General features: G+C 37.1%; 1 protein-coding gene across 1 annotated transcript in view; it reads right to left on the bottom strand.

The window, feature by feature from the left end:
- SUGT1 (SGT1 homolog, MIS12 kinetochore complex assembly cochaperone) overlaps positions 1 to 17358 on the bottom strand; it is a 43302-nt gene that overhangs the window by 13892 nt on the left and 12052 nt on the right. The window contains exons 9-10 of the mRNA XM_030830364.3: positions 16419 to 16515; positions 15515 to 15622 (exon numbers count right to left, since the gene is read on the bottom strand). Of these exons, the coding sequence (XP_030686224.1) occupies positions 15515 to 15622; positions 16419 to 16515 (205 nt within the window). The remainder of the gene's footprint in view (positions 1 to 15514; positions 15623 to 16418; positions 16516 to 17358) is intronic.

Here is a 17358-nt window from a genome sequence, read left to right as displayed (position 1 = left end):
ACAGTGTCCTCAAACAGTTTCCTTAAACTATACCAAGTTAAATTCGAAAAACTTGAAACATTTATTTTGTTTCTACTTAAAAGCCACCCTTCAAAAACAATATACATACACACTATAAACTACAATTAAGAGTCTTGAAATCCACATGCTTTTCTTCTAAAGCAGTGTTGTCAACCAGGGGTAATTTTGTCCCCCGGGGAAATCTGGCAATGTCTGGATACACTGTTGGGTCATCACAACTGAGGTGGGAGTGAGGAGTGACTAGGGGTACTACTAAACATCCTATAACATGCAGGGCAATTCCCATGATAAAGCATTATTCAGCCCCAAATGTTAACAGTGCCCACCACTGAGAAACCATGTTCTAAAGGAATTGCTATATTTCCATGTACATTAACCTGTTTTAGAGTAGAGAAATTCATTCCATTGTATAAAAATGATACAAGTGAAACTGAGGGCAGTCACCAGGTAGATCCCTTAAACTATAACTTGCTTGATAAATAACATCCTGTAACCTGCCTTCACTGATTAAGCTCACTTTAATTGTTCTTGCAAACTGCATACCCTCCAAGTTTCATGTAACCTGAACAACATATCACAAGACTCCTTTAACTATTCCCTATATAAAACACCTCTGATATATGGGGCATTATAGTAATGGTAACTGTTTTCCAGGAACATGGAGCTACTCTTGCCCAGTTCAAACCAGTCAAGACCACTGACCACTCAACTGGGCCGTCTCGAGTATCTCATGGATGACCTTTTGACATCAGAGGGCAAAAATCTTCACCCCCCAAATCATGCTAACGCCATTTTCTGAACATGCATCCCACGAAGCAGCATGTAACTCAGATATGCCTACACAGAACACCAATGACCTCACTTCATCATCGTTTCCCACACCTCAGACCACCTTGCTTCTTTATCCCATAAATATCCCAAGCCCCTCACCTCTGGTGAGGCAGATACAAGATTTGTTCTCCCATATCCTCATTCGGCTGCCTCACGAACAAACCCTTTCCCTTTTGCAAACCCCGGTGTCCCAGTGTTTGGCTTGCTGTGCACTGGGTAGATGGACCTGGTTTGGTAACACAAGTTATGCTAACATTTTTACATATTTTTTACAGACCATGAGGAGCTTCGGAAGGCTTAAACTAAGGCCATTTACTACAATGAAATGTTAAAAGCATCTTTAACTCTCTAATCAAGGCTGCTCCCTTAGAATCTACCCTTAACCGTAACATACACTGGCATAGCACTTACCTTATGCTTTCCTTATTCAAATAATGCTCTCGCCCTCATTTTTAGCCTAGCAAAAATAAGCATTTACAGTGATGATAAACACAGTTATAATTATTATGCAAATGGTTTACGAATCAAATTAGAATTTTATATTCTAATGTTTTTTCTAAGAAAAGAATTACTACTTTTGTAAGTAGAAAAACACCCAGAAGACAGACTTTACAAAAAGAAAAGCCTACTGTGTCACACTTTGGTTCTTTGACCCCTTTGGGGAAGATGAATCATTTAAATTAACAATTACTGGTAATCTTTCTACCAACAGCATTTAGGGGGAGAATCCTTAAAATGTGCATTTTAAAATACTTTAACAAAACACTAAAAGAAATCTGCCAATATTTTCAGTCAGATATGAAGTGATGGAATGGAAGGGTATTTTTTTAAGGCGCACAGAAATGTAACAAAAAATGTTTTCATGAGAAAAGCAGGAAACAAATCTCACTAGAAAAGGGGCAAAACAATTAGCATTTTTAATGTAATTTACATGTTTAAATTCTACATAAATAAAATCAAACATTTAAAAGGATCTCCAGAATTCCCTAAAATGAACTATGATTAACTTTTATAAAGTAAAATACTATCAATATTTTCTCATACACAGTATTAAGTGAAAGTACTCTGATTATTTTAAGCTGTCACTGCTGGGATATTTATCAAAAAGGGTCAGAAATCCAACAGCTGCAATGACACAGAAATAGTTACTGAAAAGGACTATTAATATTATACTAAAATTTAAAACTGCATCTTGCTCCTTTAATTTTCAACTCATCCAGAAATGAAGACCTCACAAACAGTGTGTACATCAAAACTATCCTTAACTAACCTCAGCCACGGGGCACCCTATATTCACACGTGTTCCTGAGCTAAGCACCATCTATAAAAAGTCCCTTGTTTCACATGAAGAGCACTCACATCTCTGAAAGCCTCTATAACCTAAATAATTGTGCACTATGAACAAAGAGGTCTTTATAAAGCCAAAGCCCTAAGTCACAACCTGTTTCAACTGAGACATGCTGACCTGAACTTGAAATTATACTTAATCCATTCATTAAAAGAGGTGCACATAATAAACCATTTAAAACAGCTTTTTTAAAAGGTAAAAGGGGGGAGAGACTAATATTCTATGAGTTCCTTTTTACACCTACTTCACTTTTAATGCTTATATATGCTTTTAAAAATGATTCTGACAGATACTTCTCAAATTACCACCAGTAAAATTTCAGATATTTTTATTGGGACCATTAATCAGCCATTCTATTTTTATTTAAGTCAAAAATAATTTAAAAGTTAACTTAAAACTTTGGTAGTTTATAACCTACTGTATAGCACAGAGAACTCTACTCAGTGCTCTGTGGTGACCTAAATGGGAAGGAAATCCAAAAACGAAGGGATATGTGAATATGTATAGCTGATTCACTTTGCTGTACAGTAGAAATGAACACAGCTTTGTAAAGCAACTGTACTCCAATTAAAAAACAAACAAACAAACAAACCTTTGGTAGTTTGCTTGAATGTTGCTCTCATATGCACAGGGAAGGCTTTCAATGTGCCGTAATATCCCAAAGCAGCATTCACAAACTACTACTAAGAATCCCTCCTCTGTTGGGTTGTCAGTTTTCAATATTATGTGTACTACCACCCACTTCTAAGGTCTCCTTTGCACAGCAGAGAGTTTAATTTTTTCCAATGAATGGAACTTCAGGTTTAAAGAAAAGTCATACTTCTAAAGGGTCAAGGCTCTTCCAGACACTACCTTCTTAAAAAGAGGTAAGTGACCTCCCACTTACTACTACAAATTGATGGTGAAGGAATCTTTCCCAGAGACTAGAGGGCTGTGCAGTTTACTGGTAAACATTTTTTTCTGGCAAACTTTTGAGAACCATCTGTTTCAAGTCTGCAGTCAATAAATGTTTCCTGATCTCTAGAATGCAGCTTTTCCAGTATTCTCTCAGTCAGCTCTTTGCACATTTAATTGCTGTACCAAAACCCTCTGTCCAATATTAGAATAGCTCGGTCTTCCCTGAGGCCAGACTGCATATCTACTGTCTTTATTTTTACACTCAAATCATTTTATAATTTTTTTTTTTTTTTGGTGGTACGCGGGCCTCTCACTGCTGTGGCCTCTCCCGTTGCGGAGCACAGGCTCCAGACGCGCAGGCTCAGTGGCCATGGCTCACGGGCCCAGCCGCTCCGCGGCATGTGGGATCTTCCCGGACCGGGGCACGAACCCGTGTCCCCTGCATCGGCAGGCAGACTCTCAACCACTGCGCCACCAGGGCAGCCCTATAATTGTTTTTAATGCAAGAGATGGTAATGAATGAAGAGGAACTGAATAAACTTCTCCGAAGTTCTAGAAGCTCAGTTCAAGTATTTATTGAGTACCTACTGTGAGCCAGGCACTATGCTGGTGCATAAGACCACCACCTCTATTCCTCTTGAAGAAATCAATCAGAAGACACATTCCCATAAACAAAAAATTCCAGCATCCATCATCTGTAGTGACAGACCTAAGTTTTGGGAAATATCTAATTATCTGGAAGGAAGTATGCCAAAATGTCATCAGTAATGAGACTGATTACGTTCTCAGCTCACTTATATTTTTCCAAATTTTCTATGATATGCATTTATTGCTTTTACAACCTGAATAAAAACCTGAATAAAAACTAAATCATCAGTATTAAATAATAATAGCAGTAATATTTATTGAGCACTTATTACATACCCCATGTACTAAGTGCTTCATATATATCATCTCACTTAACAGAAAGTGAGAAGAGAAAACCACCTATATTTTAGAGATGAGAGAGCCAATAAATAGAGTAACCTGCTGGAAGTGTCTTTTTCTGCTAGAAGTTTTACTTATTTTATTTCCTCAGAAATAAGCAGAGGTTGAGGACAAGTCAAAAACAGTCAGTTGTGTAATTCCAAAAGAGTCACAAATAGGTGCCACTTGCTGGATGTATGACTAATCACACTGAGCCTCAGTTTCGCTTGTAAAATGGGATTAATAGAGTCTACCTCACTTAGGATTCTTTTGAGGCTTAAATAAAACCACGTATGAAAACAATATAGCACTGTGTCTGGCAAGTAACAACTGAATGCTATTATGAATATCTTCATCATTGTTACAATTAGCTGAAAATCTGGGCAAATTATTTTACATCTCTAGGTTCAGTTTCCATACCTGTAAAAAGGTAATAACAATACCTACACCATTCAGTAACTGTGAGGATTACATGGGATAATACACAGCAATCAAAACAGTTACCTACTGTAATTCTCCAAAGGTCAAACAACATGGCATTGGCTAAATAAGCTACAGTAAATGCCTATCATGAAATACTTTGCTGTAAAACATCTAAGGGCATAAAAAAAATACCCATAATGAATAAGTTTAACAAGACAGCTACAGACAGTATGGACAGTAAAATCCTTTTCTTTTGAAAATAAATGTATACACATTAATAGAAAAGGCAGCTCTACAATTTGTGGATATCAGCAACTAAAGTTATTTAAAAAAACAAACAACTACAACAACAAAAAAAACCCTATTACCACGACCATATCAAAAAGGCATAACAAAACAATAATCCAAAACCCCACACACATCTGTGTGTTTCAAAAAGCAGTAGTATCCTGCCGGGACACCTCCAACCCCATTATATCATAATTAAGATTCTTCTATGAATATCAAGTAAAGGAATTTTAAAACTTCTCAAATGTCAGTGGGTTAAGAAGGCAGAAGGGGGCTCTTTGTCTCTAAGACACACATTTTTATTTCCCACAATTTCAGTTAAAAGCCTTCATATTTTATATTGATACAATACAAAAAATTACTTTGACTAAAAATAGGAACACAAGAACATTTCCACAAGGGCAAATTTACTCCAAAGGATTCTGAGAATTCTAATTTTTTCTTACAGGGAGTGAATATTAATCTTTAAAATGAATATTTCACAGCATAGCTGTTACTGAAGTTATAATCCTGTGATTGTGATAAGAGAATATTGTCACGATATTAACAAAATGAAATAAAAGAACCACTACAGCTTCTTAATAAAAAAATGGATTAATAGGCAGATATGTAAGCTGGTATTCAGTAGAACGTAGAAATAACTACTAAAGGTACTAAAAAAATATGAATTCTGACTAAGAAAAACATATTACATATTACACTGTAAAACATTTAATTGAGCGAATTCCCTGGCAGTCCAGTGGTTAGGACTCAGCACTTTCACTGCCAGGGCCCAGGTTCAATCCCTGCCAGGGAATTAAGATCCTGCAAGCTGAGCAGTGCGGCACCAGCCCCCCCGAAAAAAGAAAAAATTTAGTTAAGAAATGCTATTTCAGTATTTTAAGGATATTACCTCTTCCTCTTTTCATTGCAAATTAGATTTAGTTTGAATTAATAACACTTAACCAATGGTTATTATTACATAAATATACAACATGCATTTCTTTTTTTTTTTTTTTGCGGTACGCAGGTCTCTCACTGTTGTGGCCTCTCCCGTTGCGGAGCACAGGCTCCGGACGCGCAGGCCCAGCGGCCATGGCTCACGGGCCCAGCCACTCAGCGGCATGTGGGATCCTCCCGGACCGGGCCACGAACCCACGTCCCCTGCATCGGCAGGCGGACTCTCAACCACTGCACCACCAGGGAAGCCCGCAACATGCATATTTGAAGGTGAGAAAGAAAACAGGATTCTCAAAAGGCAAAGAAATAGCCCTTTTAAACCACAGATTTTACAGAATCTCTAATTTCAGGAATATTTTCCCAAGCAAAATGCACCCTTTTATCCAACCACATAAATGATTCAAGACGCCTGCAAACGTATGAAAAGCAAATTACTATTTTTCCCTTTTAGTGTCATCACTAAACAAGACTCAGTAACCCAGAGAAAGATTTTCAGTATTTTAACATTGTCTCCCTCTGCTGTATAAAAAAGATTCAAAAATTTCATCATTTACATTAAGATATAATTAAGTACAATTCTTTCCATTTGTTTCCCATAAAACACAGCTTAAAAACTGGAAGTTTAACAAAGTAATATATATTACTTCGGGTTAGGACAATAAAAATAATCATCCTCCCGAATATATCCTACAAATATAAATTCTTCAGTCCAGACAGAAAAACCTATGAAAAGAAGCAACTGCTTTACAGAAGGATAAGTATTTTTCCTGGGCCACACTGAACAATTTAGTAACTTGTGAACTTGGGGAAGGCATTTTAAGTCCATGAACCTCAATTTCTTTTCACCTGTAAAACTAAGAAGGAAAATACTTACTACACCCTGCCAGCTTCATAAGGCCAACATCAGAATGCAATATAAATTCATTCTCTGAACAATTACTGACCACTCACTCACTACACACAGTGCATACAGCTAAGGATGCCAAATTTAGCAAATGAAACATACTTATATTTAAAAATTATTCACTGTTTGCCAGCCCGCCAAGCTGAGATGTCAGATCAGCCATTTCTCAATAGTCACTGATGTGAAGTGCCAGGTGTGAGGCCTGTGCATGAAGCACCCTGTGAACAAGTGAAACTAGAGGAAGCACAAAGGAAAAGAAAAAAAATGACAAGAACTGTGTCTTGCAAGAACACCATAATCACAACTAACTGCTGAACAATCATCGACAGGAAGACACTGGAACTAACCAAAAAAGATAGCCCACATCCAAAAACAAAGGAGAAGCCACAATGAGATGGTAGCAGGGGCACAATCATAATAAAATCAAATCCCATAACCACTGGGTGGGTGACTCACAAACTGGAGAACACTTATACCACAGAAGTCCACCCACTGGAGTGAAGGTTCTGAGCCCCATGTCAGGCTTCCCAACCTGGAGGTCCAGCAACGGGAGGAGGAATTCCTAGAGAATCAGGCTTTGAAGGTTAGTGGGAATTGATTGCAGGACTTTGACAGGACTGGGGGAAACACAGACTCCACTCTTGGAGGGCACACACAAAGTAGTGTGCCCACCAAGACCCAGGTGGAAGGAGCAGTGATCCCATAGGAGACTGAACCAGACCTACCTGCTAGTATTGCAGGGACTCCGGAAGAAGCAGGGGGCAGACGTGGCTACCACAGGGACAAGGACACTCGCAGCAGAAGTTTTGGGAAGTACTCCTTGGTGAACCCTCCTGGAGTCTGCCATTAGCCCCACCAAAGAGCCAGGTATGCTCCAGTGCTGGGTCACCTCAGGTCAAACAACCAACAGGAAGGAACCCAGCTCCACCCATCAGCAGACAAGTGGATTAAAGTTTTACTGAGCTCTGCCCACCAAAGTAACACCCAGCTCTACCCACCACTAGTCCCTCCCATCAGGAACCTTGCACAAGCCTCTTAGATAGCCTCATCCACCACAGGGCAGACAGTAGAAGCAAGAAGAACTACAATCCTGCAGCCTGTGGAATGAAAACCATAATCACAGAAAGACAGACAAAATAAAAAGGCAGAGGACTATGTACCAAATGAAGGAACAAAATAAAACCCCAGAAAAACAAATGAAGTGGAGATAGGCAACCTTCCAGAAAAAGAATTCAGAATAATGATAGTGAAGATGATCCAGGACCTCGGAAAAAGAATGGAGGCAAAAATTGAGAAGATGCAAGAAATGTTTAACGAAGACCCCAAAGAGTTAAAGAACAAACACCTAGAAGAATTAAAGAACACACAAACAGAGACGAACAATACAATAACTGAAATGAAAAATACACTAGAAGGAACCAATAGCAGAATAACTGAGGCAGAAGAACGGATAAGTGACCTGGAAGACAGAATGGTGGAATTCACTGCCGCTGAACAGAATAAAGAAAAAAGAATGAAAAGAAATGAAGACAGCCTAAGAGACCTCTGGGACAACATTAAATGCACCAACATTGACATTATAGGGGTCTCAGAAGGAGAAGAGAGAGAGAAAGGACCCAAGAAAATATTTGAAGAGATTATAGTTGAAAACTTCCCTAACATAGGAAAGGAAATAGCCACCCAAGTCCAGGAAGCTCAGAGAGTCCCAGGCAGGATAAACCCAAGGAGAAACAGGCTGAGACATATAGTAGTCAAAATGACAAAAATTAAAGACAAAGAAAAATTATTAAAAGCAACAAGGGAAAAACAACCAATACAAGGGAGCTCCCATAACGTTAACACCTGATTTCTCAGCAGAAAATCTACAAGCCAGAAGGAAGTGGAACAATATATTTAAAGTGATGAAAGGGAAGAACCTACAACCAAGATTACTCTACCCAGAAAGGATCTCATTCAGATTTGACAGAGAAATCAAAAGCTTTACAGACAAGAAGCTAAGAGAATCCAGCACCACCAAACCAGCTCTACAACAAATGCTAAAGGAACTTCTCAAAAACAAACTGAAAACAATTAAAAACATGGTAACAGGAACATACATATCAATAATTACCTTCAACGTGAATGGATTAAATTCTCCAACCAAAAGACACAGGCTTGCTGAAAGGATACAAACACAAGACCCACATACATGCTGTCTAAAAGAGATCCACTTCAGACCTAGGGACACATACAGACTGAAAGTGAAAGGATGGAAATAGATATTCCATGCAAATGGAAATCAAAAGAAAGCTGGAGCAGCAATACTCATATCAGATAAAATAGACTTTAAAATAAAGAATGTTACAAGAGCTAAGAAAGGACACTACCTAATGATTAAGGGATTAATCCAAAAAGAAGATATAACAATTACAAATATATATGTACCCAACAAAGGAGCAACTCAATACATAAGACAAATGCTAACAGCTATAAAACAGAAAATTGACAGTAAGACAATAATAGTGGGGGAACTTAACACCTCACTTACACCAATGGACAGATAATCCACACAGAAAATTAATAAGGAAACAAAAGCTTTAAGTGACACAACAGACCAGACAGATTTAATTGATGTTTATAGGACACTGTATCTGAGAACAGAAGATTACACTTTCTTCTCAAGTGTGCATGGAACATTCTCCAGGATAGACCACATCCTGGGTCACAAATCAAGCCTCAGTAAATTTAAGAAAACTGAAATCATATCAAGCATCTTTTCTGACCACAATGCTATGAGATTAGAAATCAATTACAGGGAAAAAAAGGTAAAAAACACAAACACATGGGATGTGGCAAAAGCAATTCTAAGAGGGACGTTTTTAGCAGTACAATCCTACCTCCAGAAACAAGAAAAATCTCAAATAAACAATCTAAACTTACACCTAAAGGAACTAGAGAAAGAAGAACAAACAAAACCCAAAGTTAGTAGAAGCAAAAAGTCATAAAGATCAGAGCAGAAATAAATGAAATAGAAACAAAGAAAACAACAGTAAAGATCAATAATACTAAAAGCTGGTTCTTTGAGGAGATAAAATTGAGAAACCTTTAGCCAGACTCATCAAGAAAAAGAGGGAGAGGACTCAAATCAATAAAAATTAGAATTGAAAAAGAAGTTACAATGGACACCACAGAAATACAAAGCATCATAAGAGACTACTACAAGCAACTCTATGTCAATAAAGTAGACAACTTGGAAGAAATGGACAAATTCTTAGAAAGGTATAACTTTCCAAGACTGAACCAGGAAGAAATAGAAAATATGAACAGACCAATCACAAGTAATGAAATTGAAACTGTGATTAAAAATCTTCCAATAAACAGAAGTCCAGGACCAGATGGCTTCACAGGTGAATTCTATCAAACATTTAGAGAAGAGCTAACACCCATCCTCACACTCTTCCAAAAAGTTGCAGAGGAAGGAACACTCCCAAACTCATTCTTTGAGGCCACCATCACCCTGATACCAAAACCAGACAGAGATACTACAAAACAAGAAAATTTCAGACCAGTACCAGTGATAAATATAGATGCAAAAATCCTCAACAAAATACTAGCAAACAGAATCTAACAACACATTCAAAGGATCATAGACCATGATCAAGTGGGACTTATCCCACGGATGCAAGGGTTCTTCAGTATAGGCAAATTAATACACCATATTAACAAACTGAAGAATGAAAACCACACGATCATCTCAATAGATGCAGAAAAAGCTTCTGACAAAACTCAACACCCATTTATGATAAAAACTCTCCAGAAAGTGGGCCTAGAGGGAACCTACCTCAACATAATAAAGGCCATATATGACAAACACACAGCAAACATCATTCTCAATGGTGAAAAACTGAAAGCATTTCCTCTAAGATCAGGAACAAGACAAGGATGTTCCCTCTTGCCACTATTACTCAACATAGTTTTGGAAGTCCTAGACATGGCAATCAGAGAAGAAAAAGAAATAAAAGGAATACAAATCAGAAAAGAAAAAGTAAAACTGTCAGTGTTTGCAAATTACACGATACGATACATAGAGAATCCTAAAGATGCCACCAGAAAACTACTAGAGCTAATCAATGAATTTGGTAAAGCAGCAGGATACAAAATTAACGCACAGAAATCTCTTGCATTCCTATACACTAACAACGAAAGATCAGAAAGAAATTAAGGAAACAATCCCATTCACCATTGCCACAAAATAGAGTAAAATACCTAGGAATAAACCTACCTAAGGAGGTAAAAGACCATACTGAGAAAACTATAAGACATTGATGAAAGAAATCAAAGACGACAAAAACAGATTGAGAGATACACCATGTTCTTGGATTGGAAGAATCAATATTGTGAAAATGACTATACTACCCAAAGCAATCGACAGATTCAATGCAATCTCTATCAAATTACCAATGGCAGTTTTTACAGAACTAGAGCAAAAAATCTTAAAATTTGTATGGAGACACAAAAGACCCCAAATAGCCAAAGCAATCTTGATGGAAAAGAAAAGAGCTGGAGTAATCAGGCTTCCTGACTTCAGACTATACTACAAAGCTACAGTAATCAAGACAATATGGTAGTGGCACAGAAACAGAAATATAGATCAATGGAACAGGAAAGAAAGCCCAGAGATAAACCCACACACCTATGGTCAACTAATCTATGACAAAGGAGGCAAGGATATACAATGGAGAAAAGACAGTCTCTTCAATAAGTGGTGCTGGGAAAACTGGACAGCTACATGTACAAGAATGAAATTAGAACATTCCCTAACACCATACACAAAAATAAACTCAAAATGGATTAAAGACCTAAATGTAAGACCAGATACTATAAAACTCTTAGAGGAAAACATAGGAAAAACACTCTTTCACATAAATCACAGCAAGATCTTTTTTTGACCCACATCCTGGAGTAATGGAAATAAAAACAAAATAAACAAATGGGACCTAACGAAACTTCAAAGCTTTTGCACAGCAAATGAAACCATAAATAAGACCAAAAGACAACCCTCAGAATGAGAGAAAATATTTGCAAACAAATCAACGGACAAAGGATTAATCTCTACAATATATAAACAGCTCATGAGCTCAATATTAAAAAAACAAACCCACTCAAAAAATGGGCAGAAGGGCTACCCTGCTGGTGCAGTGATTAAGAATCCGCCTGCCAATGCAGGGGACGTGGGTTCGAGCCCTGGTCCGGGAAGATCCCACAAGCCACAGAGCAACTAAGCCTACGTGCCACACAACTACTGAAGCCTGTGCGCCTAGAGCCCGTGCTCCGCAACGAGAAGCCACCACAACGAAGTGCACGCACTGCAACGAAAAGTAGCCCCCCCTCGCCACAACCAGAAAAAGCCTGCACGCAGCAACAAAGACCCAATGCAGCCAAAAATAAATAAATTAAATTAAATTTATATATTAAAAAAAAGGGCAGAAGACCTAAATAGACATTTCTCCAAAGAAGACATACAGATGGCACATGAAAAGATGCATCAACACCAATAGAGAAATGCAAATCGAAACTACAATGAAGTATCACTTCACACTGGTCAGAATGAATGGGCATCATCAGAAAATCTATAAACAACAAATGCTAGAGAGGGTGTGGAGAAAAGGGAACCCTCTTGCACTGCTGGTGGGAATATAAATTGATACAGCCACTATGGAGTTTCCTTAAGAAACTAAAAACAGAACTACCATACGAGCCAGCAATCCCACTACTGGGCATATACCCTGAGAAAACCATAATTCAAAAAGACACATGTACCACAATGTTCATTGCAGCACTATTTACAATAGCCAGGACATGGAAGCAACCTAAGTGTCCATCAACAAATGAATGGATAAAAAAGATGTGGCACATATGTACAATGGAATATTACTCAGCCATAAAAAGAAACGAAATTGAGTTATTTGTAGTGAGATGGATGGACCTAGAGTCTGTCATACGCAGTGAAGTCAGAAAGAGAAAAACAAATACCGTAGGCTAACACATACATATGGAATCTTAAAAAAAAAAAATGGTTCTGAAGAACCTAGGGGCAGGACAGAAATAAAGACACAGACATAGAGAATGAACTTGAGGACACGGGGAGGGGTAAGGGTAAGCTGGGATGAAGTGAGAGAGTGGCATTGACATATATACACTACCAAATGTAAAACAGCTAGTGGGAAGCAGCCACATAGCACAGTGAGATCAGCTTGGTGCTTTGTGACCACCTATGGGGGGGGATAGAGAGGGTGGGAGGGAGACGCAAGAGGGAGGGGATATCGGGATATATGTATACTTATAGCTGATTCACTTTGTTATACAGCAGAAACTAACACAACATTATAAAGCAATTATACTCCAATAAAGATGTTAAAAAATAAATAAATTTAAATAAATAAACTGTGGTACATCGAAAATGAAAAGACACATGCAACCCAATGTTCACTGCAGCACTATTTACAACAGCCAGGTCATGGAAGCAACCTAAATGCTCACCGACAGATGAATGGATAAAGAAGATGTGGTACATATATACGACGGAATACTAGCCATAAAAAGGAACGAAATTGGGTCATTTGTAGAGATGTGGATGGACCTAGAAACTGTCATACAGAGTGAAGTCAGAAAGAGAAAAACAAATATTGTATATTAACGCATATGTGTGGAATCTAGAAAAATGGTACAGATGAACTGGTTTGCAAGGCAGAAATTGAGACACAGATGTAGAGAGCAAATGTATGGACACCAAGGGGGGAAAGTGGACACCAAGGGGGGAAAGCGGACACCAAGGGGGGAAAGCGGGGGTGGAGTGGTGGTGGGATGAACTGGGAGGTTGGGATTGATACATACACAGTGATGTGTATAAAACAGATAATAAGAACCTGCTGTATAAATAATAAATAAATAAAATAAAATTCAGAAAAATAAAAACAGAAAGTTAACTGGGCATCCTATACCGTATCTGGTAACCCTACATGAAGCACATACATAGACACAAATATGACACCTTCTTATCTTCAGAAGACTTACTAAGAGTAAGGGAAATAGGGCTTCCCTGGTGGCGCAGTGGTTGAGAGTCCGCCTGCCAATGCAGGGGACATGGGTTCATGCCCCGGTCCGGGAAGATCCCACATGCCACGCAATGGCTGGGCCCGTGAGCCATGGCCGCTGAGCCTGCGTTCCGCAACAGGAGGGGCCACAACAGTGAGAGGCTCACATACCGCAAAAAAAAAAAAAAAAAAAAAAAAAAAGAATAAGGGAAATAAATGTATACATATAAACAAACTAGTATACAGGAAAGGAAAGTAGTTATGTAGCATTTAAAGAAAGGAGCAAGGGGCAAAAAAAGTAAACTGGGAACACAGTAAGAGGGGCTGGGGAATGGTTAGAATCAATAAGCACTCACAAGATTCAAAGGAAAATAAAGAATAAGACAGGACACTGCTTAGTTAAATCCTCAATTGTAGCCACACATACTTGTGTATTCACCAACCACACTATTCCATTATACAAGGTGGCTCAGTAACACAGGTTTTTAAGTTATTTGCCATCTATCACACAAATCAATTTACATTTAAATTACTTCAAAAAAACATGCATTAACAACCTCTCAATAGAAAGATGTACAAAAATGCCAAACTCCTAATTTTCTGACCTATCTCCCTCTCAAATCTAGTTATAGTTTTGTGCTTATTGTACCCAATATATCTTATTAAATTCTACCCAATGTGGATGGGGCCAGTAAGATGAAAATCTTCACAGTATGTCACCCTTTTTCTCACTTTCTATTGTCCAAGCAACTGTTTCCTATCTCTGCCTCTTAAGTAAACAGCTTTGTACTTTGTACATTTCCAATAGATAAGTGAGCAGATCTTTTTTAACTAGATGCAAAAACTACTGCTTCTTTACTTCTTTACTTCCTGCTCCAACCCTCTTCAGGTGTCCCCTTCTTCCTGCAGGCCCAGTTACCATTCTTCATGACACAGGCCAACCCTGATTCTATTCTATGAGAGGAAAATTCACACAACTAAACTCAAAAGTTAAATAACGCACTGTGTTGCAGGACATATGCATAAAAAAGGTGTAGTAATGGAATTTATATCATTCTTACTCATTAACTCATCATATACCTTCATACAATCTTACAGATGAAAGGATTTCAGAGTTCACAGTCCATATCCCTCTCATTTTTATAGATGCTGAAAATCTTGTCCTATGCGTGACTACTCTAAATTAACAGGGCAAGCAAAGAACCAGTCAGATTTTTTGATTTTCAGCTTAGTATTAGTATTTTTCCTCCTAAATTATACTTCTACGTACTCGTACTACATCTTTTGACTGGTAGCTGATATATACCATGAATTTTAATTCTATTGCATATTTTTACTTCTTTTTGAAAATATAAAGGAATCTAAAAATTATGGTTACTCAAACAGCAATTTAAATTATTCATTAATCCTTCATAACAAAGTAACCTAAAAGTCAGCTTAACTAAAAAACAAGAAAGCAGATTCATCTTTATAGTAGTCTGTATTTTTAACTGCATAAGAAAGTGTGAGAGAAGTATTTGTATATCACAACAGACCAAAATGACAAGTTCAAGACATGAGACACTGTCAGTATCAAATCTTAAAAAAATGCTGATCACTGTATCTTTTATGAAAACCTCTTTATTGAGAAGTATTCTACCTATCTTAATAAGCATATAAACACTTTTGAGGTTAGATTTTTACAATCCATTTTCCTAGAATTTGGGAAGGTGGAAAAACTATTCAAAAATTATTGTTTGTATTTAATTTAAAGATATGTAGCTGGAAGGATCTATAAGCTCACAATCACAGATTACCACTGACAACCATTTTCAATTATCTTACCTTTGTTGAAAGTACTTTAAATGTGCTCTGTTCTGGTATTATAGGATGAAGAAGTCTCAGCTTCAAATTATAATCCTCTCCAGAAGGAAGTTTCACCAATGCGGACAACTAATGATCACAAAATTAGTAGCACATTTTATAAATTTATTTAAAGAAGGGTAAAGTACTTAAACTGACTACAATTACAGAACTTCAGTACTGCTGCAGATTATTTTCAAAACTTTCTATGGAATATCAGACTTAAGAATCTCAAAATAATCTTTTAAAAATCTGGTATCCTTCGCATGAATTCTCGTATACATAATTAAGTAGCAGAACAGAGTATGTTTCATAACACATACTGAACATTTAAATCTCAAGGAAACTCAATCTACAAGAACAAAATAAGACAGTACGTAACAAAGAAATATTCATGTGCAAAACATCTAGTTCTACCATGAACGCTCTTAAATATCTATCACAAGGTTTTCTACTAAATGCTAAGAAACCAAGTTATTGAAAGTTATACTCATTTAATATGGTTAGTAAACTCTAAGATATATAAGTCACAAAAATTAAGTGGATCTTTTTCATGAAGTATACCACACATATGTGTAACCAAAGCACGTATCTTACTAATGTCTTTTATATTTGTCAACCAAATTCTGCTTTGAATTCCAAATCTAAAGAAAGAGAAAACAATGCACACCTAGCTATAACCTACAGTATACATACTCATTTCAAAACTTAAAATGATTCAAATGGAAAAGCAATGCTTCAGATTTTCATCAGCATTTTCCACATTATCTCAGGAAAAAATGATATATATCTAATAGACTTCTATAGATTATTCTGCAATATATATTTATATTTACAAATAAACGTATTTAACCTCAACCAAAAATAATTCAAAAACTATAATAACCTCTTTTTCTGAAAATTCCACATTTACATCATTCTTCTGAACATTCTTGATCATAAGTGTAATGATTACTTGAGATTCTGTTTGATACCAGTCATACCTATAAAAAAGAAAAAGGAAACTTAAAACCGAACTTAAATTTTCTTAAAGTTGTTGCTTGTTTTGTCAAGATAAAAACTGTATATAATCTGATGAACAACAAGAGCTCCACCTTGAGGAACAAAATAGCAAAGCAGCTGTTGATTCACAGAAACAATTTTATGTAACTAATTTCATATGACCTGTACTAAGGGAAGAGAAAAGTAAGGTTGATGATGTCCAAAACCCCTCCAGTGGATTTAATAAATACTTACATAATTTTCTAGGTTCTAACATATCTCTAATACTGTTGTGCTTAAGCTAATTGGTTTTTTTTGGCCACACCACACAGCATGAGGCCACATGCACAGCTAGTTTTAAAGATAAAATTTATTCTAACAGGTAACAATTCTAATACACCAACAGTTTTATCCTCTCACTTCAACCTAATACTAAGAAGTAAACACTTCCATCCCTATTTTACAAATGAAAAAAAAAGTAAGCTCAGAAGGGTGAGGCAACTGGCACATCAGTAGCAGGTGTTACACTGGACCCAGGTCAACCTGACCCTGCACTCCAGGATCTCTTTACTGAAGCTGAGGGCAAACAGCCCTGAGCACAGGGAACAGAAGCAAATGAGCTAAAATTAAAATAATTTAACTCATTCTGCCAGGCACAATATTAAACATAGTACCTTCCTTCAATCTCAAAGTATGTGGAAAGATTAGTGTGCCTAGAGATTCTAATTATGTGTATCTTTCCCACTGAAAGCTCTAAAAATATATCATCACTTTCAAATTAGAGTGGATTATAAACTCCATGAGAGCAGAGCTATTTATCTATCCTGCCACTATCACATTCCCAG

Source organism: Globicephala melas, chromosome 18, assembly GCF_963455315.2.
Source record: "Globicephala melas chromosome 18, mGloMel1.2, whole genome shotgun sequence".
Taxonomy (NCBI): Eukaryota; Metazoa; Chordata; class Mammalia; order Artiodactyla; family Delphinidae; genus Globicephala; species Globicephala melas.
Note: the sequence above shows the minus strand (reverse complement) of the source record. Positions and strands in the feature narration are given on the sequence as shown.